Raw genomic sequence first — 23829 nt, forward strand, 5'->3', positions numbered from 1 at the left:
CATTATTATTGTTCGCTTAATGCACATGGAGCCCGTCGTGAACAGCACTCAGCAAGTACGGCTTCTTGTCAGTCGAGCAGGCTTCCAGGTCATCCTGCTCTATGTGCAGTACAGCGATGCCCAGGAGATGCTTCTTTTTCACCAGTTCAGTCTGCGGCAAAGAAAATTGCATAACGCAGGGACTGCTGAGTTGAAGCTATATTAGTACGACAGGTACGAGTACTCTGCGCAGAATGTTGTGATGCAAAACGTATAGACAGGAGGTGTGAGTCTTGACTTCTTTGCATTTGTTTCCCAAGATCGTGTTAATCTCTTGAACACAGCACGAAAAACAAGAATCGAGTGACCCATAGGTCACATGAAACCTTGCGTGCCAACATACCGCAGCAAGCGGTAAGAATAAGGCAGTATTGCTTCATTGTGCTCGGGCATATTAAACGTGCACGCTTCATTGCACCGGATTTCCAGGATGCACCAGTGGGAATAAATTAGGAGTGGTACTCTTTACTTGTTCATTATGGGGCACTCCACTTCAGCTAATTCTGATTGTACAAAAAGCGAGGGGGCCAGAATAAGTGGTGAACATCAGCTTCTATATCTATTTATTAGGTGCACGCTGAAACGGGTCGTGATGCATTTATTAGGTCGTGAGCTTCTATATCTATTTATTAGGTGCATGCTGAAACGGGTCGTCAATACCACTCTAAGCCTACATACAAGTAAAACAGGTTTATGGCCTGCTGCGTCTGATGAACTTCGAACTAAAATCAGCGCGGATGTTTTGACTCATTCACAAAACATTCTACGCTTACTCACATCCAAATCTGCCGAATTATTTGTGCGACCTAGCGTTTTTGGCAGGCCACTACACTTTGTACGCATCCTTAATAACCACGCCTGGATAAAGTACGGGGCAGATAACATATTACCCAACTGAAGTTTTCACTAGATTGTCCAACGTAAAAGTCATGTAGTACATCTGTTCACCTAGGAAACAAGAAAGCTCTAAAAATTAGTGAAATATATGCGTACCGGTACTGTTTTAGCTTTTTCGGGTGGGGACAGATTTCGTGGCAAGCAAGAAAGGCTGAATGGTCCAGGCAAAAAAGTCAAGTCCTCGCAATATTCAGACGCGTGCGTAATTTTCATTTCCTACTCATCTATACTAAGTGGTTAGATGAGTTTGGTAATAATGAGAGCAAAAAGTGTGCTTGACACTTTTTGCTCTTATGCTACCTGAGTGCTCGTCTAAGCTTTCCAAACTTGCCTGTGCCTTTGAAATTTATTTTCAAACCAGTACTTAACTATTTCGTAAAAAAAAGCTAAAGTGAAAGAAAAATTAAGTGTGTGTCTAACGCGGTGATGCCACTCAACAGATATCGAAATGCGGCACTGAGAAACCAACTCTATATATCTTTTCTCACATACCAAATGATTTAGAAGGTTGTGAGTTCGAATTGCACCAACAGAAACAGTGCTTCTTTTGGTCCACTTCAATATCAAACCTACGCCGCAATTACTACTTTTTCGTGTGCTTCCACTGTTGTATCTATTTGGTGGTGTCTGACAAAGAAACAAGCACCTCACGAAAATCTTCTTGCCTTCATTGTTTCTCACGTAGTGTTAACATTGACAGCCCCACGACTCCCTTAAAGAACCTTTTTTGTTTATTTGTTCTTTCCAAAAAGGGTGTTTGCTTCAAACTTACCTTCAGAAAAACTGGCAAATATCCACGAATCTGATAAAAAACTAAACCTAATATAAATTTATGTGTCCCGCAAGGTACGAGTGGGTTTAATTGAGCCATTCATCGGAAAGAAGGCGTTTGTACATATCTGGCGTTTGCACATATTCAGATCTCAGTGCGCAAGTAGGCCACATTATTTAAACACTCGACGCACGTAGCTCTCAGCTACCGTCATTATTGGCAGTTCTAATGCGCAGAGGAAAAAAGCCACATGTGTAAAAAAGATGAAGCGGGCGCCCATGCTTAGAAAGACACGCACCTTGAAGGCGACAGAAGTGGGGCTCTCGAAACCAATCCATTCCTTATTGTTGTTGAAAGCTATCTCACATTTCGTTAGGCTCTCCAACTGTATCATCCAGGAACTCTTCTCTTGACAAAGCTACGTGAATAGAGAAAAAAAAACAGCAAGTGGGTGCCCTTTTAGGAACCGTTTATATCTTGTTGTGAATAGTAATCAGGCTACGCTTAATGTACTGGCAGCTGTGGTAAGAAGTGGCTGACTGTCGTTCACAAAGATTTGATATTGATATGTGGGGTTTAACGTCCCAAAACCACCATATGATTATGAGAGACGCCGTAGTGGAGGACTCCAGAAATTTCGACCCCCTGGGGTTCTTTAACGTGCACCCAAATCTGACCACACGGGCCTACAACATTTCCGCCTCCATCGGAAAGGCAGCCGCCGCAGCCGGAATTCAATCCCGCAACCTGCGGGTCGGCAGCCAAGTACCTTAGCCACTAGACCGCCGCGGCGGGGCGTAGTTCACAACGAGGTTAAAGACGATGCGAGAAACTAGTTTCGATCCGGTGGCCACATAAAAGCATTCCTAGGAACGGCAACTGCGTCCGGAATTCAATCCCGAAAACTTCGTGCCACCAATCAAACACTTGTACCGAATACGCCATCGTGGCGGGTGCCGAGCATTATTCCACTGCACAGTCGACTTTCGTATTTGGGGAGATCTGCCAAGAGTATCAGGCTCGTGCTTCCGTCATTGTTAAATTCAGCATTCTTTAAGTGCTACAGTTTCAAAACGCGATTCTCAGTGAATGCCGAGACAACTGCCACCCTCCCGAATGCTACGTCCATGATTATCCGAGTCCGACAACAATAATACCCGAAAGGCGTGTATGCTGTAATTGTTACCAACTGACTGCTCTCCCTTATAAACAAGCGTACTTTGTAGAGTGAAAAGCGCTCCACCGGTTTGGTCAGGTCGACACGGTCCCCGACGCCCGTTTTGCTCGCATCTTCGAAAACGTACTTCTTGCCGATAGTCGACACGGTTGGCACTAGGTGGGTACTCAGAAATGGAGCCGTTGTTAGGATACGGTTCAGGACATCCACCTAAAAGAATAAAACAGATCGAAAGCACTACCTTGTCGACATTCGCCTTACGCGCATAAGTACGGCCCCTTAGGTAGACAGGCAACGCAAACCATGCCGTCTTCGAATAGTCATTCTACAATACTTCTGTATTACGAGTTCGGTGCAGTGCAATTACTGTTACACCAGTTGCTGCTACACCCCACACTGACGTATCCAACGGTATGACACATTGAATTGGCCTTGATGCAGAACAACACGCAAGCATATCAAGCTTTTAAAAATGTCACAATCTGTGAATCCCGTAAGCGTGATAGCAACAGGAAGCACGATTGCGGGTGGCCTGGACGTTCGTAACACAGGAAAATCAAATCAAATAACATAAGGGATAAGAATATATGAATTTGATTGATTGATATGTGGGGTTTAACGTCCCAAAACCACTATATGATTATGAGACACGCCGTAGTGGAGGGCTCCGGAAATTTAGACCACCTGGGGTTCTTTAACGTGCACCCAAATCTGAGCACACGGGCCTACAACATTTCCGCCTCCATCGGCGAGATGCAGCCGCCGCAGCCGGGATTTGAACCCGCGCCCTGCGGGTCAGCAGCCGAGTACCTTAGCCACTAGACCACCGCGGCGGGGCAGAATATATGAATCACTACAGGTTAAATTAAAGTTTGCTCAATTGCAAAACAAATACGGATCACTTTTCTAAAGAAGAAAAATAGTAAGTATACTTGAATCAGAAATCATTTTCTCACAGAATGTAGCCGGCGCCTCCTTGAAGGCAAGTTCAGACACGCACATCTGAAAGATATGGGGAAACTTTTGAGCGAGCTGTTTACGCACCAAGTTTTTGTCGACAACGTCCATGATGCCACCGTTGTCGTACATGCAGGGAGGAAAAGCTCGTCCTGCTACGGCAAAGTTGTGCGTACTAACCACAATGGTATCCACGTATCTGCCGCAAAGAAGAATTAAACACGGATGTTAGAAATATATGCACTGCAGCGCTTTCATTGCACCGAACAGGTTTATTACTGAGCCGATAATTTGTGGGGCTATCCGTAGCACCATAATGCGGCCACTGTTACGCGGGTGCATAGCTCTAATCTGCATAACAATTTGACGTGACGTTTTGGTATTGCATATATCGCGAAGCCCGTTATTAAGAGCGCGGCTCTTAAAGCTCGTGCTAAAACATCGGGTGTCCACACAGACTCCTCTGTGGCGTAGCGTATGATTCGCCGTTGTTTATCAGACACGCCCACGATGGAGACAGTCTACGCAGCCGTCGCGCGAAATTTGGCCCCCGCGCCAGTCGAGTATATACGAGCCACGACAGGCCTGCGCTTTTATCTTGAGTGCCCGAATCTGCTTTGCGCGTTAGTTCTGGTGCCGGAGCTTGGACAATACTGTAGGGTCTCTGACAGTCTCTGATTAGTCTCTACGTTTTACGCCAACGAAATACCTAGCATCAGTCAAGAAGGCCACGTCGAGCTCCTTAGATCAACTGGTTTCGCTGTTCTTTTTTAACTTTTACACGGCTACTGTGAGCTTCCGCGTTTGTTGTACTTGTAGCACGTTATACTAGTGACCTAGCTTAATCTAACCTAGCCTATCCAAACCTAACCTAACTATCTACAAGTTTTAAATAGGTCATGCAACACGTGACTACAGCCAGAAACTTCTTTTCAGCTGTCGGGCATTTTTGTTACTGTGCTTTCATTTGTATGCAATGTTTCCTGCGATGACATTTGTATACCTTGACTAAGGGAAGCACGCGTACGACAGAAGCACGGGCGCGTAATACATCAACAATGTCTGTAAGAATTTAGGCTAGTGCTTATGGGAGGGAGATGCCTAAGTCACAGTACTGTGAGCTCAGAACTGTAAAGTGACGTGGGAACAGGTTTCCGCCGCCATACCTTTTAGCCAAGCGAACAAAAACGAAAGTCAAGTAAAGTTTAAAAAGTGAGATTGATGTAGCAGTTGTTATGAGTTTATAGGGCAACGTCTCTATTCATATATTGTTTCAAGCACTTGAAACAGCAGGCTTTGAGTTGTTGAAAAGTCCGAGCACGAGTTGCAATACTCCAAAATAAACGTGAGGGACGGGCTTACACGTATGCAATAGATGTAGTGGCATTTAATAAGCAAACAATCCCTATAGGCGACCCGTTACGAACACTACGAAAGTAATATATAAAAATAGTGGATAAAAAGCGGTATATTCAAAAAGATGCTATCGCAATAGCAATAAATATAGAACCCATCAAAAAGTGAAGTGCGACAAAATGACACTTTTGCGTTCAGGCAACTCCCATTGGGCAAGCTGAACAAAGCTCGAACAGTCTATCTTAAATTGCACAACAACGACATGAACTATTCAACAAACCAGTGTAAAAACCGTAAATTTTCCAGCGCTTCAACTTAAAACGAAGAACCTCACAAAAAAACATGCCAGTTCTACTTTCCTACGTCATGAATTAATCGAGAACAGCTTGCCTTTCATAAAGGATGTGGTATGATTATTATTATTATTATTATTATTATTATTATTATTATTATTATTATTATTATTATTATTATTATTATTATTATTATTATTATTATTATTGAAGCCACTGTGTAAAACATGAGGCAGGATGGTCAAAACCTAGGAGAGCCGCAGGATATGATGGTGATTGTTACATTGCAAAATTATGGCTCACAGATACCTGAACGTAACCAGATGAGATATTCATCTTTTTTGGGTGATTTCTGTGAGGGGGCAATGTGAACATTTACCCAAGCAAAAGAAATGGAAGAAAAAATTAAAATTTACGCTGCCAGAGAGACCATATGGGACACTGTGTATGTCACAACAAAATAATCACTGTAGTTCAAAAAAATACTATGCCGTAATGGGCGTAGTGGTTGCGGTATAGTTGGCTGTAGAACCTAAGGTCACCTCCCAGACGCGGCGGTGGTCACATTTTGACGGAGGCAGGATGCTACAGCCCGCATACTCCGCGAAGTTTCTGAAGGTTAAAGAAGGTACCAAATGGTCTAAATTTCCGGACCTTTACTCTGGCGGTAATCATATTCTTACCACGGTTTGGCCACGTAAAAACTTGATGTTATTATTAATCTGACGACGCACATCAGTGATTTCCTAATTAACACACGCGCTTGCCAATAATTTCACTCAGTTTTTACTCACTTGTTCATATTAGCGAAATCATAGGTATCCAGGTATGCTGGTAGTATGTGGGCGATAATCTTGTAGTTAGCGCCAGGGAGGTACGTACGCAGATTCTGGAAAAGATTTAGAAGGACAAAATGTGTGGGGACAAAGACGCCACTGAAAGTAATACATTAGGATCAATCGGACATTGTGGTGAGGGTCATAAAAATAAGGCTGATCATTCACACAATGGTAATATTTTATTGTAATAATCAATCAAGAAATGTTGTTTTGCGTTATACCAATGAAAAACTCAATAACAGATAATTTTATCAAGGTTCCCTGCAGTTATGATTAGCGCGCTTCACGCCACATTTGTATACTGTCGATCCTATAGGTACAAATTCTTTGGAAGCATCATGGAAAATAGAGCCAATGCAAACCGTTGTACTCTAGTAAATTAAACGTGAAAGGTTGGTTATTATACGTATTTTTAAAAATTGAAACACGTTAAACATTTTGGAGGATACCTAACAGTGTTTACCAAACCACGTGTGAAGGCAGTACATGAGTGGCACCTCGCGGGTATTCCAACTAAGTGCGAGTTTTTGACACTGAGGACTCTGTATATGAAACGTCCACCACAAACTGCTCAGCTCATGAATGTCGCTACGTAGTACAGATAAACGGTGTCATACGCATAATTAACTGTGTTATGCATGCAGCCGTCATATTTATCTAAAATAACTTGCGCCGTAAAAACAAATGTTGACTTATAGACACCGACACGTGTTTCTTCCTGTAAATTGTTTTGTGGAGATCAATATTGCAATTTAGAAGTCTAACACTATCACGCGAGAATACTACATATTGGAACTGGTGCTTGCATGGCAATTTCCCCACTCACCTCGTAAAGCATTATCTCTTGCTTCGTTTCGGGGGAGTTCCACATGAAGGCCGCTCCGTCAAATGGGGCATACGTTGAGCTCAAGGACTCAACTATCTGCTTGATGCGAGGATCTGTCGTGTTCGTGAATCCGGGTGCCGGCATGAAACGCAGACCACAGAGCACCTTCATCTTCGTCGCTTCCTTCAGCATAAGCCAGTCGTTAATGCCCTCCGCTGATCGAGCGGCGCCGCAAGAAAAAACAATCAAACAAGTTGTTAAGTGGCTGTTACAAGTGTATCAAATAATAAGCACATCTGTTAGGGACGTCCTAAAGTTTCAGTAGGCAAAAAAAAAAGCGTACAGAAAATTCTTGTTGTGTTACAGGTGCCGTAAAGGCAGTCTGATTAATCAAGACCTACGCAAACTACCTGCATGGTAGCATATAAATTTTTTCTGTCTACACTGCTTGCTCCAACGACCGAGTCGGCATACAGCCGAAGACGAAGAACCAATTGCTGCCGTTTCTCGCAATAAGTTTGAAGACGTGTTTGTTATGATAGTTAGAGTTAGATCAGTAGGCTCATCATTTGAGATAACTTGTCTTAATATGTGCAACTATAAAAGAGGCACCGACCTACACAGCTCGCTAAATGCGCTAGTACATGCATATTAAGCACTACACATTTACCATGCTTTCTTAATTAAACAACACAAACAATGCTTACCTCGCCTTTGAAGTCCCAAGGCTCAGGCTAACCAAGAGTGTGATGGAAAGCCTCATTATTCGCACTCTGAACAAGGGGGCGATAACTGATGTTTCGATTTGTGCTACAACTAAGCAACTCGACTTCACAACTTTTTATTGAGGGGAGCTTGCATAGTCCAGGGCGCCTATAGATAAATCGGACTATATCCCCTTTCATATATCTCTTTGCCAGCGCAACACCTCCATCTTGTGATTTGGGGGCTCTGAATGTGGATGATGCATCACAGGTGGGGAGATTTCTCAGTTCACTACTTCACGCCACAAAGGCTCGGGCAAAAAAACGAACACGTTTGCGAACTTACCTCTCTCTCACTGTCAACGCCAGTGTAGGCACACGCGGCTCATACTACGCGCCTATTTTGGTCACTGAATGCAGGAGGGCCAGTCCTGCATTCTCGTGGCATGCTTGTTTCTTTTGTGCAACGTTTTTTTTTTTTAGGGGCGAAGCTCCCTATGGCGTGGCTTGTGCGCTCCTCGTAGTACGTAACCACCAGTGGCACATCCCCGAAATAGGTATAACATTTGACCTCCAAGGTGGTGCCGGTGAGAGATTTTTTCTGTGCGTTGTTGAACAACAAAAAATAGTGCTCAATGTACATGCCAATAGCCGATAATGGGGTATGAAAGACAGGTGCATTCGGCTTTTAGTTAACGTGCACGCTGCGATCCCCATTAGCAGCCATTGGCATGTACATTGAGCACTATCGGACAAGAAAGGGTTGCGACATTATACTCGCTGGGTGTAACCTCCTTAGCTTTAGAAAGGTTTAGCGAGTGTTGAGCCGCAGGGCCATGAATACAATGAACTAGTATATACCATGAATAAATTAGAGGTGGTTAAATGGGGGAAGCAGATACGAAGCGCAAGCCGTAAGAACTTAAAAGCTGAATCCTCGTGTCTCTCATTTCACATTAGCAGCCACTGGCATGTACATTGAGCACTATCTGACAGGAAAAGGTTGCTACGTTATACTCGCTGGGCGTAACCTCCTTGGTTTTTAGAAAGGTTTAGCGAGCATTGGGCCGCAGTGCCATGAAATACAGTGAACTAGTATATACCATGAACTCAAGGTGGTTGAAGGTGGGAAGTAGACCCGAAGCGCAAGCCGTAAGAAAGTGTGTGTGTGCCACCTCTCGTTTAGTCCTTGGAATGTCCACTGAATGGCGGTGCTTCTATATGGGGAATATATGATAAAACGATGCGAGGTGGTGGGACTTGGAGTGCTGAATAGATGGACGAACGTACACACAGACAGATGCATGGATGGACGCATGAACGGACGCAGGGGCGGCTGAATGAACGAACGCAGGGACGGGCGCACGAACAGACGCATGGACGGTCACGCAGACGGACACATGGACGGACGAACGCTTCGCCCCACTCTCCATGATTCACTCCGTGGATATGCTGCCATTTTTTATTCTAAAGCGAAGTATTATGCTTAGATGGGGTTTCGTGGAGAGCAACGAGTCGCGTAAACCTTCGAATATCCGTACAGATCTAAGAAGTTGTTGAAGCTCCCTAATCGTATTGTTATAAGAAAAGAACCCGGAAAATTTGTTTTGCTTAGGCGGTTATTACAGAGAGATGCGGCTAAATGGTGTTCCCGAGACAACACGTTAGTTGCAACGTACTAAACGTTGGCGTGCTTGGTAAATGCGCCAGCTGTTTTTCCGTGCTTTCCTTCTCCTCATCGATTCCGGACTTCCCCTTCTGCTACGGGGATTCTCCTTTCCTACGCCCCGAATGCAACCAGTGGTTGCTGCAGCATTTGTAGGCGCTGATGTGAGTTGCCGTGCGATATGTCTCACAATTTTCGGACATGACATTTGCGGAAGCCAGCCAGGTGCACCTTTTTAACAACATGGCGAAGGAACTCTTTCGCGTAATTTTGAAGTATACATAGAGTTTCATACAATAATACCTAGAGAGAAATCTCGCGCTGCGATCGTGTTCCGCCGTAGGAAATATGCGAAGCATAGGCTTCGGATTGAATAGGGTCAGCTAGAGAACTGTATACGTACGTTTTTCTACAGTTTCAGTTTTGTTCTTCGCGCAGCCTGGGTAATGGGTTGCGCTGAAAAAGGCTGAAACAGTGCCTTTGTTGTTTAAGGAGGCTGACGACCGCTACATCTCCCAAGGTGATGCGACGTTAGAGCTTTACGAGTCGTATTTGACAGTTTAAACGAAGCGTCATCCACTCACCGCTGCGTATAGATGTAGCGTCTCATGCCAGTTCAGGATTTTGCCTCGAGATTATGTTTTTTCACGAGCGCGTCTTGCCTAATCTCGTTTTAAATCGCCTGCAAAGTGATGACGAAGCTAAATAGACGCACCGTTACGCTTAGCTGACTCGACTTTACAACAAAACCAGAGGCGCATTGGGGACAGACCACTGGAACAAACGCACCCAGCGTCGCCAAAGACGAAAAGATAAGTGTTTGTCACTTAATACTATACTGTTATTTCCATAAATGGCTGTTATTTCCATACTTTCCATATAAAAACTAGCATGTTGTTTTCAAGTGTTGTTAAAAAATACTCATTATATCTTGATTTCAAATCTAGAACGCAACGGCAGAGCGATGCATACTATGATGGTTGAATTTTCTCAGGTTTCACTTTCGCCGCCTGATCATGAAGTGTTGTTGCAATAAAGCTTGCGTACAAGTAATTGAAGCAAGTTTCAGATAAATACGACTTCATATCACTTTCTTTTACACTCGGAAAACAAGCGTTGTGAATCTCAAAAACGTAATTCATTTGAAGCGCATCCGAAGCCGGTACTTACCAAAATTCCTATGGGGGTACAAGCACCGCTGAAGAAACCCGCGTAGACACTAGTGCCAGATTTCCCTCTAGATATTATTGTATGAAACTCTATGTAACTATACATAAGCGGTGCACTATGTAACGTCATCGCTTACTGTGAATCTAACATTCAGCCATTTGAGGCCAGCTACCTGGTGCGGGGCCGCTGCTGATTCTTTCCTTGATGATACCTTGGGCGTCTACTTCAAGGCCATCGTAGATCAAATAGGAGCAGCACTCGATGCACAGATTAGACCGTGTAAAGGCTGGCGAGAAGCTGGTGCTCATGGTCGGATCATAATAGCACAGCACAAGAGGTTGATGTGCCGGACTCTTTGCTGCGAGTTCCAAGAGTGATACGTTGGCATTCGTAGAAGTCTCTTCATTGGCATATACAGGGAACTATTCCCACAAAACCTTTCGCTTTTTTCAGAAGCGCCACGACATGCTAGTTTAATGACTGTTAAGGGGGCAATGATTATTTCAGCAAGCAAGTGTAACAAGTACTACGTTACGGTCTATCTATCTAAATACATATGAGTACGTTCATATACGTACGAAAATCCAAGGTCCAAACGAGGACATTCGTGGCCCTCTCTTTGATTGATTGATTGATTGATTGATTGATTGATATGTGGGGTTTAACGTCCCAAAACCACTATATGATTATGAGAGATGCCGTAGTGGAGGGCTCCGGAAATTTCGACCACCTGCGGTTCTTTAACGTGCACCCAAGTCTGAGTACGTGGGCCTACAACATTTCCGCCTCCATCGGAAATGCAGCCGCCACAGCCGGGATTCGATCCCGCGACCTGCGGGTCAGCAGCCGAGTACCTTAGCCACTAGACCACCGCGGCGGGGCCATGGTCCTCCCTTTAGACATTTGTGAAGGGACCCTTACGCACAGCCTTCCCCTCGATTTACAACCCTGCGTAATACTAACCCTTACGCTGACCAAATCCCGGTTATAATGAGCAGTGGCAGCTTTAGCTAATGTGGTCCGCAAACATCCTGCTTGTACGTATATATAGAAAGAGTATATATTACTGAAAATCTTCTTGCTTCGTTCATCATTATTGATCACTCCTGCGCAACGTGCAATAACTCCAATAATTTAACAAAACATATATTGAACATAGATGATTACAACAATTGTACGTACTAAACTCATTCATATGCACGCACTGAGTTCAGCTCTAAAGTCTTGAAAATTACTATGAAAGCAAACATAAATCAAGAAGCACCTCTGAGAAAAGTAAACCATGCGCTGAGAAAGGTATGCGTAAAAAGTGTAATACTAACGTGACGCGTGTTCACCTGCAAAAACAATCCAGAACATGAAAAAAAAATTAAATATCGGGTCTAAGTATTCCGCAAAAATATTAGAATGCTTTACTGCACATATTGTGAGCTCTATATCCGCCCAACTTCCACGCTCGCGAAGCACGGCAAACAACTTCGCAATAAGCGAGCACTACCTGGAATTGTCGACATGTGAATGGGGTGGGATCACTAGAATGCGGTCGCGGCACTACGCCGTAACCAAACTAGCAACGGGCGAGGGAAAGCTAATGTATAAATATTTCACAGAATTGATTTGAGACAGGCTAAGCGTGTAACTTTTGTGCATGGGATCGAAGTGTTGCCCCAGATTACTCTGCTCATGCAATCGAACACCACTTCTCGCATCAGTCCGTTTATTTAGAAATCTTTCAAAAAGTTTGTTAAACTTAACTGACCGTCGTTTCATTCATCATCATCAGCCTAACTGCGGCCACTGCAGGACAAAGGCCTCTCCCACGTTCCGCCATTAAACTCGGTCTTTTAAATGTTGGTGCCACTCAATACCTGAGAGCTTGCGATCCTCATCAGCCCATGCACCTAACTTTCTGTCTCCTCTTCACCCACTTGCCTTCCCTTCGAGTGAAGCCGGTGATATTTATTAACCAGCGGCTTATCTCACCTTATCGCTACGTGCCCTGCCCATGACCACTCCTTCTGCTTGTTTTCGTCTATGATATCCTAACACACGTTTGTTCAATGTTAGACTCTGCTCTCTTCTTGTTCCTTAGCGTTACACCTGTCATTTTCATTTCCATCGCCCGCTGCGTCGTCCTCAATATAAAATGAACTCTCTTTGTAAACCTCCAGGCTTCAGGTCTGTACGTAAGTACCGACAAGATGCAGCTGTTATATACTTTCCACTTGAGGGATAATGGCAGTGTGCCAGTGATGATATGAGACTGCTTGCCGAATGTGCTCCATCCCATTTTTATTCTTTTAGTTACTGCAGTCTCATGGTTCGGCCCCGCGGTTACTACCGGTCCTAAGCAGACCTACTCTTCTACAACTTCAAGTGCAATGCTGCCTATCTCGAAGCGCTGTTCTCTTCTGAGGTTGTCATACATTACTTTCCTTTTCTACAGAGTAATTTCAGACCTACCTTTCTGCTCTCCTTGTTTAAATCAGTAATGAGGATTTCAAATTCGTCCATAGTACTCAGCGTGGCAATGTCATCGTTACATTGTGTCTCCCCCTCTCTCTCGATGATGGTGCACGCTCTCGTAATTACTTGAGCCACCAGTTAACTGAACCTGGCACACGGACGGCCAACTTTCGTAATACCCGCAGCTGTTTCTCTGTGGATAGCACCGTCGAATAACATACTGTGAAACTATTGATTGATCGATATGTGGGGTTTAACGTCCCGAAACAGCCATATAGATATGACAGATGCCATAATGAAGTGCTCTGGAAATTTCGACCACCTGGGGTTCTTTGATGCGCATCCAAATAAAAGCACAAGGGCCTACAGCATATTTGCCCACATCGAAAGTGCAGCCGCGGCCGTCGAGATCCGAGCCCGCGACTTGTGGGTCAGCATCCGAGTACCTTAGCCACTAGACCACCACGACGGAGATATTGTGTAACTATAATCGATGCACAGTGAAGAAAGACATCTAGCCTTGTCCTTCTCGATAAAGTGATAAAAGGCTCTAAATGAATAGTGAGGCAAAGGTTACACATGAGTGTGGGGTTGCTGCAGGAGCTGGACGGCAAGCTGACTGACAGCGGCGCACACAAGAACATACATACACATTATTTATGCAACCTATTATAAGACAACAGGAGATAACCTAAAAAGAAAACACTGGCACAAAAGCTTGCGAGGTAACTCTATCGTGACATCTTCATTTGAACGAGGACGATGCGGCCTTTTTTTACCATGTGAGGCTCACGGGACGTATTCCAAGTAAACTGGAACTGAAAACTGGAAGGTATTTAAGAACATAGCAGTTAACGAAAAATCATAAGCGCGCAAGTATTTTTTTTTGCTTTTTCTATCACCGTTTACTCGTTGTGCATGTTTTTTTTTTCGCAAATCATTGTGCCAAGAAATAAAGCATCAGACAATGTCCATCGTATACTACTACAATGTGCGCATAACAGTCCTAGAGTGACATCTTTGAAAGAGAACCTTATTACGCAATAGAATCACCCAATACACAAGTGAGAAGAATGTACCATGATAGAGTTTTCAAAGAACCTTTGGTTACGTACGAACCAGTAAAGATATCGCCGTAAGCCAAGAAAACAAACGCGCAAGACAATCGAGTTAACTCACGTGACGTGAAAGAGATGATGTACGCGACGATGGCGATAAGGATGAGCACGATGAGGAACCCACTGAAGAGGCCGTAGACCATGTACGTAAACATCGGCACGGATAGGTCGTCGCTGCGAGATAATAAGATGAGCGAGAAACACGCCTCATTATCGGCAAAAGATGGAGTATAATTTAAATGAACACAAACGTGGAAAAAAAAAAAGATAAAGAGCCTAATTCGCAAAACTACTTTTGTGAGTGGTTTTCGGCCAACCTGTCTTCGCAATTTTATGACCAGTATCAGCATTCTCTGATAATGTATCTATGAGATAAACTAAGCATAGGCCCCTTTTCGCTGATGTGCAGTTCCACAGGACGTTTCCTCTCCCTTGCTTTGTCGAAAAAGCAAGGACGAGAGAAGCGATGTTTATCAAGTTTTTAAGAAAAGACATGAGCAGCAGATTCACATAGAAAATTTGAGGCCGCGTCTTTTACTTGATCAAAGCAGTAGCACAGCCGCGAAGCACGGCAGGGAGCTATGACGCGTAACAAAATCTGTACTAACTTAATTCGCTTATATAGCTTATAAACACTGCTAGTAAAAAGAAAGCGTCTTGTGTGTCTTCATAGTTGCTCTCATGCGCCTACCAGAAGCGTTAGCTAGCTGACTCAGTGATTATTTAGAATGAAATCTGTACACTCTTGCAATTTTTTTATAACGCAATATTGAGCATGCGCCGATATCTTGACATGATAATGCCGAATGTAGGTGATAAGTAAAGTGAGTTCTGCATCGTGTGTAAGCGCGCACAGCACTATCTTGTGCGAGTGCCATCTGCTACGCTGTTTGCTTAGATTTGCATACGCAATACGCTCTATCAGCATTATCCGTGCGATCATCTGTTAGAAAATCGTTGCGACGCTGATTGCCCTGTCACTGATCTTGTTGCTTCTTGCGTGTATACTGGAGAATGCCGTATGCTGATATAGATGGTCGTTCGATATCGCTGAAAATTTTGCGAGGGTGTATATGTTACTTATGTAGCATCTCAAAAACCCGGTGTTTGAAGACCCTTTTCTTCCTTCTCACGCTCAACGTCAAGCAATAACTTTCAAATTCCATCATCACAGCAGCGTTTTAAACCTCATCGTTTATTTATTTATTTATTTATTTATTTATTTATTTATTTATTTATTTATTTATTGATACTGTTAGCCTCATTGAGGCCATTACAGGATGGTAGACAACAGAAGAAATAACACTAAGAAAACTTCTCAGCCCGATACAACGCTTTCGATTTACGCTTTCGATTTCCGATTTACGAATAACGCTTTAGATTTACGAAGATACCATGTTCAGCGGGCATAATGCTCTATTAGAGCTTTGTGAAGGTTTTTCGCGTGTTGTTTAATGTGTATTAGTGTAATACAAGGGCCAGTTCATAAAGAGATGCAAAAAGGCTTCTTCCAGAAAAAGAAGCTGTACCTCGAAATGTTTTCAATGCTACACGTTTTATTCGGCAATGCATAAGATCAAATTGTGACTATAGAGCCATCTCCAATCAGTATCTACACATGTGCCGTATTCATGTCTACATAATTTGATCTTTTTTAGATGCGACAGCATCTTATACTCGCGCCTTGTAGTGCGCCGTCCGCGCCGTCCGCACCGCTTCTCGAACATTCGACAGCTGACGCGCGCGCATGCGCCGTCGCGCCGTCGCCCACCATCTGTGCCGCGCGCGCTTCTCCTTCGAGAACATTCGACAGCTGACAGCGCATGCGCCGTCGCGCCGTCGCCATCTGTGCCGCGCGCGCGCTTCTCCTTCGAGAACATTCGACAGCTGACAGCGCATGCGCCGTCGCGCTGTATATATACTCAAGGTCGGCGCTCGCTCGCTCAGTTGCCGCTCGTCCGTTGGTTTGTACGGCGCGTCGACGTCCGAAGTCGCCGTGAAATGAATGCCAACGAATCCACAAACAGAATGATCGACGTCCCTTCGACCAGCGCCGGCCAAACTGTTGGCGGAACCGCTTCCGCATCCTCCTCAGTGTTCCCCCGAGGGAAGCTGCGGGCAATCTTTTTCTTTTCTTCTTTACTACTGACGCGGTTTTAAGAAAGCTACACACCGGTAGCGATTCTTCAAAATCGGCGATTGCTTATCTTATGAAGATTAATCGTCTACACAGTGCAGCCAACGACATTTCTGGTTTGAAAGAATCTAATCAGTTTTGACACATTACATATAGTGAAAGGATGGGCGACTCCTAATATCACATAAGTTGTTTTTCCGTAAAAAAAATTAACGCCAAAAAAGAGGAAAGAAAAATACACCAAACTAATGAATCGTAACATTGATGTAAAATGATGACAAACATGTGATTCCTTACCTTTGGGTGTTACCACATCGTATATTGAATAAAAATACTGGAAGTGCAACTTACAAGTCACTTAGAAGAATTAACCGTGCCACCAAAGCGGTTTAGTATTTACGTCATTCGTTTCTTGTGTTGCATTTGGTTGTTAAGGACAGAAATGGCATATCGGATGTAGGTCGTGGGACATCGTACCTTACTTTGTAATCTGGATTAAAAGGGTCTAAAAAGATTTGTCTTTGAAAATGTTAAGCAGACAACACTGAACCAATGAACACTTTCTCTATTATTAAAAAAATCAGTTCTCACACTTCGACGTATGTTGGCGGCGCTGATGGCCCTTCAAAATGTCGAGGCAAGCTGATGCTACGTTCGTACCATGGCACATCTTGATCGGGGAACAGAACCTCCCTGGAAGACAACAAGAAACGATGTTAACGTCATGGGTGGTCTCATGAGTTTATAGCACGAATGCATTTAGCGAACCTATTCTAGTCTGCTCTAGGATCCCTCGACTTCATTTAATAAACTACAGAGCAGGAGATGACAGCTTGGGCTGTTGATCGGGCGCGTGACATGGTAAAGGGGCAAAGTCCCTCCACGTGGGAGGGGCCCTCTGCACGCAAATCGCTTGGACAAGCTGACATTGATAAAATTAGTCACCCATACATTCAACCAAGGAAGGCCGTAATAGGAAACACGCTTATGCCATCCGTACGGCACCATACAAAAAGTTGCATTCAATTTAGTTTTAATGACCTATGATATAATGCCCCATGAATAGCGAACAACAAAAAACGACATGCCGAAGACTTTTGTCTTTTGCTTTTGCCTTAGTAGACTTGTACACTTCGACAATTGTGACAATAATGGACAGCGTAGACGTGGTCGACTTGCCTACTCAACATTTCCGTACAGTGTCGCAGCGGAATATGTGCTTCTAAAGGAGCTAGGAAATCTTCACAAAATAAGCTTCCCTGATCGCTGAATTTTCGGGAGCGAGCTGCTTTCTAGCGTCGCAACGTACGCCACATTTACAAGATAATAAGTAGAATTTCTAATGCATTACAGGAAGCAATTATATTAGATCAGTAAATGAATTATTCATGCTTGAGTCTAGCCTTAATTAACTTATGCTAGTACTTTCAATAGTTCTAGTATGTAGCAAGCTGGTTACGGGTTTAGACATCTTTTCATTCGATAGTTGTATGACAAGCTTTATGACTGGCTCAAGCTTTTTTTTTCTTATGAAAAATTCGAACCCGAAGCGTTTATTGTTTATAGAACAACTGTAGAGTCATTTCATTACATGGTTTCTGCTATATACGCCTTGATTTGGTGGATCTCACGTATGCATCAGTCTTTGTACCACCAACAAAACATAGGGCGTCTAACTATACTCTGCGACAACATTTCTTGGACCTGAAGACAAGGCTACGGGGTCGCAGCTTCTACGCATGTAGTCCGTTTTGGCGCGTGTCTCGTAACACTGTGAAAAGTGACGTGGGCGCACCGTCATAGTTTCAAGTACATGCAACGCCACTTTGCATTACAGGTACACGTAAAAAGAATGGCTGGGCTTTCTCGCTCATTCAAAAACACGAAGTCACAACGAACAAATAAAAAAATACAAATATTTTACTGGAGTGAGCTACACCCTGCCTCCAATAGCTCCACGTGGAAAATTAAGGATAAACTTTTATATTACGCGTTAAAAATACGGGCGCTACTGTAGAACTACATTCACTGATGGTAGAATACACGTGATTAGGCCTTCGCTTCAATGGCAACAAAAGTTGTCGCGAGTATATAATCCGCTGAAATAACCTGCATAGATGCCAGTAGGTCAGCATATACACTTCTTTAGTGGATCCGACACAAGTGCCAGTATTTGTTACCATCGACCAAACATAACAAGTCTTACTAAGATTAACTCTAATAGCCTGCATATACGCCAAAGAGTGAGCATCTAAACTTTGTTCGCGTATGAAAGATCCTAACAAACTGTTTTAGATGCGGAGCATCTAATACTCGAGGCTTGTAGTGCGGCGCCGTCCGCAAGCTTCCTCCTCCTTCTTCCACCATCTGTGCATCCCTTCCTCCTCTACACACCGCGTGCGCTTCTCCTCTTCACGAACATTCGCTAGCTGTATAATGTAGCGCGCATGCGCCGTCACGCTTCGAGAACATCGGCAGCTGACGCGCGCGCATGCGCCGTCGCGCTTCGAGAACATCGGCAGCTGACGCGCGCGCATGCGCCGTTGCGCTTCTCCCCCTTCTCGAACATTCGACAGCTGACACGCGCATGCACTGTCACCCACCATCTGTGCCGCGCGCGCTTCTCCCCTTCGAGAACATTCTACAATTCTCCTGATTCTCCAGTGGACGCGCATGCGCCGTCGCGCTTCGAGAACATTCAACAGCTGACAGTGCATGCGCCGTCGCGCTGTATATATACTCAAGGTCGGCGCTCGCTTGCTCAGTTGCCGCTAGTCGGTTGGTTTGTACGGCGCGTCGACGTCCAGGGTCGCGGTGAAATGAATTCCAACGAATCCACAAACACAATGATCGACGTCCCTTCGACCAGCGCCGCCCTTTCGCATACGTGTTTACGTGTTCACTCATTTAACACCCCCTCCTACAACCACGTTAACCAATTTAGCCATCGACCCAAGTAAGTCGCACTTTAACACCCCGTTAACCAATTATATGCTCCGCATCCTCCTCAGTGTTCTCCCGAGGGAAGCTGCGGGCAATTTTTTATACAAGTTCCCAAATGACTGAACAAGAACTCTAAGCTACCGTAGGTTTTTCAGGTGGTATATGTAACGTAAACATTACATGAGAAACATAGCAATGTTATTTATGTTAAATCGTGACACTACGCGCTTGCTGCTACCCTCGCTTTACATTATCTTTCTCCTCATCAGTCAGGCATATGCTTAGTTTTCACTTAGCATATGACAGCAGTCATCCACGATCCCAAACTTCCAATAACGTTCAAGCTTTTCGCTCATCTATATGATGCCACCCAAAAAAAGTTTTGTATTAGCACTGCTTCTGTTGGTCGCTATCGCGGCCAATCTACTCGTCTTTGCAAGTGTACAGAAATGAAGAAAAACGTTTGGCCGCCTTTAACACACTTGATCTCTACACTTACGCAAGGTTGCTGCAATATGCTTCTGTCGTTGCGCAGATTTTTCACGCCTAGCACTACAGCGATTATGAAGACCGCAATAGTGCACAGTTACACTTCACCAGCCATATCGATAAGTAGATGAGGCATTGATTGGACCGAGATTGGATGACAATAACGCTGGTGTCGCGTTAGAAAATCGACTACGTTTTCATCACCAGTTATCATTTACCATCACTCAGAATTCTTTAAGGAACTTTAAAACACTGCTAGAAATCTGAGGAAATGCTGAAAATAGCAATGACAAAAGCTGATATGCCTTTAGGAGACACTCATTAAATTTTTTTTCTGCGATACCGAATCAATTACTGTAATCAGCCTGCAAACTATTTACAAATGTTGAACAAAATCTATAGAGGCCATCTACAACACAACACATACCCGGCTAGGACGGCTTCTGCTGGCGACAGTTTTTGCGGTGTTCCCGGGGATGGATCACATGGCGAGGCGACGTCTTCGAGCGCTCTGCGCGAAATTAACGACAAAAAAAATTACGGTTAGCATGACAGCTACACTGTGGAAATATAGCTTGTTTGGCTCGCTTTTATTTTTGTTTGTTGAAAAAAGCTGCGCTCACCTACTTCAAGTAATAACTTGACAAATTACTGAATATACGCACGTTATCACTGTTCACTGTTAGACTTGTGCATGAAGTAAAGTGCCGAAATACTATATCTCAGGGCAGGCTCTTGAGCTTGAGGAAAAAAAAAACCTGGACGCAGCAACAGCTCCCCGTTGCAAAAGCTACTCGTAATGTACATGAGGTGTGAGAATGATGTAGTGGTGTGTACAGTAAAATTGCAAAGAAAAACAATGCATGAGATTTTCAACGAATGTGTTTCATAAGTGCGTAATCTATTTGGCAACAGCCTTCGCTAATAATATTACAATCGCTTTGATAATTGCACGTGTGCTCGAAGGAGCACTTTTTCGACTAACGTATTGGCTGGAAATTTTTTAGCAACATACATAGATTCATTGATATTGTAAAGTGAACATTTTTATAGCAAAATGCTCTGGAGCATTTTCGGAATGTATGAATTGCTCGAGCGGCACTTCTTCTGAGAGGTTTCAACCCTTCATTGGAAGCCGGTACAACTGTCGACCGAGACAATCAGCTGTAAGCTGGGTAAATATAAAAGAGTCTATGTGGTCAATTTAAAATTTAAGTAAGCCCAGAATTTGCATGCTATTAGTAATGTAGACCACTTTACTCTGCCTAAGACATACAATACCCCATAATCAGCCTCATTTTATTAAAAAAGCCTATAGGCCGAATTCACACATACTTTAAATTAACCCCCGCTGTTCAAACAAGAACACAATATGACATATCCTAATCATCAATACACAACGTGGTTTGTACAAAAATACAAGGAAATATTTGAAAAACTAGTTCTTCTTAAAGGTACCGTTATTTCCTGTAAAATATTTGCAAACGACCAATTTCTCGAAAGAAAAACAAAACATACAGGTATCCTTGAGCATGTGACGTCCTCAGGAAGCTTACCCCTTGTCGGCAGGTACATCTTTGTCAGTATCTTCAGGAGACGCCCAATTTCTACGCAAGAGATACCCACATATGTATGCCCTTTTGTAAGCAATATAAGAAAACGCAAACGCTACTAAAAGCTAAACAGATGAAACCTTCTTACTCCGCCGGCGAGTTGATCAGATCCTGCTCCATTCCTCAGCTTCTTCTGAAAATTCTCACCACGTGCTCCCCGTGCCACCATACTGAAGGAAACGATGATGACGATAATAGTCGTAAATCAAAAACTGACACTCCGAACATGGTTATTTGGTTGGTTACTTCACAGTAACTTGGCGCAACCCTCCATGGTGGTTCGGCCGTGAAACAAACGCTACCTTCTATTAAAATTGAATTGTTTTATGTTTTAAACAGGTTTACAGATATAGTATTTTACAAAATGACTAGCTGATGTAATCTAAGAAAAACTGATACAAAGGTAATAAACCAATATCGCTTAAGGGAATAAACATGAGACAACACTGAGATCCCATCTGCTTTATATCCTGTGGGAAATTGCATGTGACATCGCAAACGTTCCTGTGGGCAGCTAGCGTGCACCCAGTACAGTATTGTCAAAGGTGAAAATTATCAAAAGTGACGTACTTTACCCGCCAGAAAGGAGCTTGGAAAACGGTCACATGCGGCCGCTATGTTTCTTTCCTTAGCACTGCCACATGTGCTAGACAATTTGAAACTTCAAAGCCATCCGATGTGCTTCACCCGGTTGAAGACTGAGAGAAGGCGAGTGAAGAGATTTTACTATTCCCTAAGGAATAAATATTAGTGGCACATCCACTTCCTGGATATATTGTCGTTACTTTGAACTGCGCTATATACACTATTGAAAATATTGTAAAAATACACCCGATATATTTACCCCATCTCCTGCATTAGGGTACCCAACCCAAGCAAGGACACTTTTCATGCCTGTGAAAATCTGTCCGTCAGTATTTAGAAAAGCTTTCTCCATACTTAAATAAAATGACAGGTATCTTCTATTAGCAAAAATATTGTTAGTACATTTGAAGGAAATATTTAGTAGTGCATGAGCCCTTGTCATGACTGAGGACTGGTAGTGCAAGAGACGCCCATCAGCTGAGCTCTCCCAAGCGGTGCTCATCGATAAGAACACTGTCTGCGTCCCGCAAAAGCGCCAGAATACCCCCAAATGCACTGCAAGGAATGCGCACCGGCGTGCCAGTGATACGTGGTCCGCGTCGCACATGAATGTTGTGACAAGCAGTCGGCGTTACAGGACACGTACGTGCGCGAACAGAGGGTGAAAAAAGCGCGTCGGATGTGCTCAGAGCTTTCTCTTTGTGGCCTTTGTTGCGGCTGGTCGTGTCTGGTGTGAAGGCGCTTCTCGACGCCTAGTATTGTTCACACCTGTAAATATGTAAATAAATTTGTGTGCCCTTTGTCATCAAAATGCCTTGCAAGGGTTTCCTGGCACCTGCACCCCACTCCTTGGTCACATCACCATGTAGTACAAAAGAAAAAAACAGCAACCGAATAACCACCATATTTATCAGCAGCAGCAGCCAAACAAGTTAACAATGTTAACAAGGCGAATTTTTTAATGGTCCCATAAAATTTCGAGCTCAAAAACGCCCCGTTCGATACAAAGACTCACGCGATTTTAATAAAAGTCAGACAGAAATTAGGGCCCAAGAGGGTATCGATTCTCCACAAGGCTGGTATTATGTTTGCCAGTTCCTCTGGGCACTTTCACGTTACTGAAGAAGCTGACGCAAGCGGCTAGTTGCCTCACGTTCTGGCCGCGCGCCCAAACAGAAGAAGAAGTACGTCACGTGGAGGTTGCCCACGGCCTGGCTCTTGGCCTGAACACCGAGACTAAGCCATCGTCCTCGACCTCATGATGCCTGCCCGTGAGTGCCATGGCATCAGATTGCGCTCCCTGATCGTGCAAGCCACAAGACATAACAAGGCGACCTTCCGTCGACCATACGTGTGGCCCACCGGTACTGTATAGGCTTAACGGCATTGGGCTCGTGACTTGTTCTCTTACGAATGCGCAGTTGATTTGTCACGCTGCTGACCAGAAATAGAGGTGTGGACAAGGTGTCAAAATAATGCTGAGCTGTGATAAGGAGCAATGTTAACTTTAAATAACAATTTATTTTCAGTAATGTCGTAGCGGGGGCCTGGGAAAAAGCTTTCGGTACACCAATTATTTTCGAGCACGCTTCTGAAAACACCTTGATATACATGTAGGTTTTATAATGTCCTACGTATTCATATGCACGAGTAGGTTGTACATTGCATGCTTGATAGAGTAAAAAAAAAGACACGAGGATCATGAAGAATCGTATTTGAATTATTCTAATGCCGACATGGATTCGATGCATATCGGTGTTTGGGGATGACATTTTGCAGATA

General features: G+C 43.9%; 2 protein-coding genes across 2 annotated transcripts; both read right to left on the reverse strand.

Annotated features, from left to right (window-relative positions):
• Positions 1 to 4038, reverse strand: LOC142803173 (putative chitinase 1). Its single transcript, XM_075888270.1, has 3 exons — positions 3930 to 4038; positions 2007 to 2126; positions 1 to 151 (listed from the first exon to the last, which is right to left on the reverse strand). Exons 1-3 carry the CDS (start codon positions 3972 to 3974, stop codon positions 17 to 19), a joined length of 300 nt encoding a protein of 99 aa, XP_075744385.1. The 5' UTR covers positions 3975 to 4038; the 3' UTR covers positions 1 to 16.
• A 2243-nt stretch (positions 4039 to 6281) lies between these two features.
• LOC142802814 (uncharacterized) lies at positions 6282 to 23329 on the reverse strand. Its single transcript, XM_075887861.1, has 7 exons — positions 23256 to 23329; positions 20277 to 20360; positions 17009 to 17110; positions 14342 to 14454; positions 10869 to 11054; positions 7157 to 7371; positions 6282 to 6380 (listed from the first exon to the last, which is right to left on the reverse strand). Exons 1-7 carry the CDS (start codon positions 23327 to 23329, stop codon positions 6282 to 6284), a joined length of 873 nt encoding a protein of 290 aa, XP_075743976.1.
• Between the last annotated feature and the right edge of the window lie 500 nt (positions 23330 to 23829).

This window comes from Rhipicephalus microplus, chromosome 3, assembly GCF_043290135.1.
Source record: "Rhipicephalus microplus isolate Deutch F79 chromosome 3, USDA_Rmic, whole genome shotgun sequence".
In the NCBI taxonomy this organism is placed as follows: Eukaryota; Metazoa; Arthropoda; class Arachnida; order Ixodida; family Ixodidae; genus Rhipicephalus; species Rhipicephalus microplus.

Bases quoted from the DNA above. Each gene is read 5' to 3' on its own strand.
- LOC142803173 (XM_075888270.1), bottom strand. From the start codon at position 3,974: ATGTACGACAACGGTGGCATCATGGACGTTGTCGACAAAAACTTG. The intron at 2,127-3,929 runs GTGCGTAAACAG...CTATTCACGTAG, and splicing joins ACGTTGTCGACAAAAACTTG to CTTTGTCAAGAGAAGAGTTC. The intron at 152-2,006 runs GTGCGTGTCTTT...TCTTTGCCGCAG, and splicing joins CCACTTCTGTCGCCTTCAAG to ACTGAACTGGTGAAAAAGAA.
- LOC142802814 (XM_075887861.1), bottom strand. From the start codon at position 23,329: ATGGCACTCACGGGCAGGCATCATGAGGTCGAGGACGATGGCTTAGTC. The intron at 11,055-14,341 runs GTGAGTTAACTC...TGGAACTCGCAG, and splicing joins CATCATCTCTTTCACGTCAC to CAAAGAGTCCGGCACATCAA. The intron at 6,381-7,156 runs GTGAGTGGGGAA...AATCTTTTCCAG, and splicing joins AAGAGATAATGCTTTACGAG to AATCTGCGTACGTACCTCCC.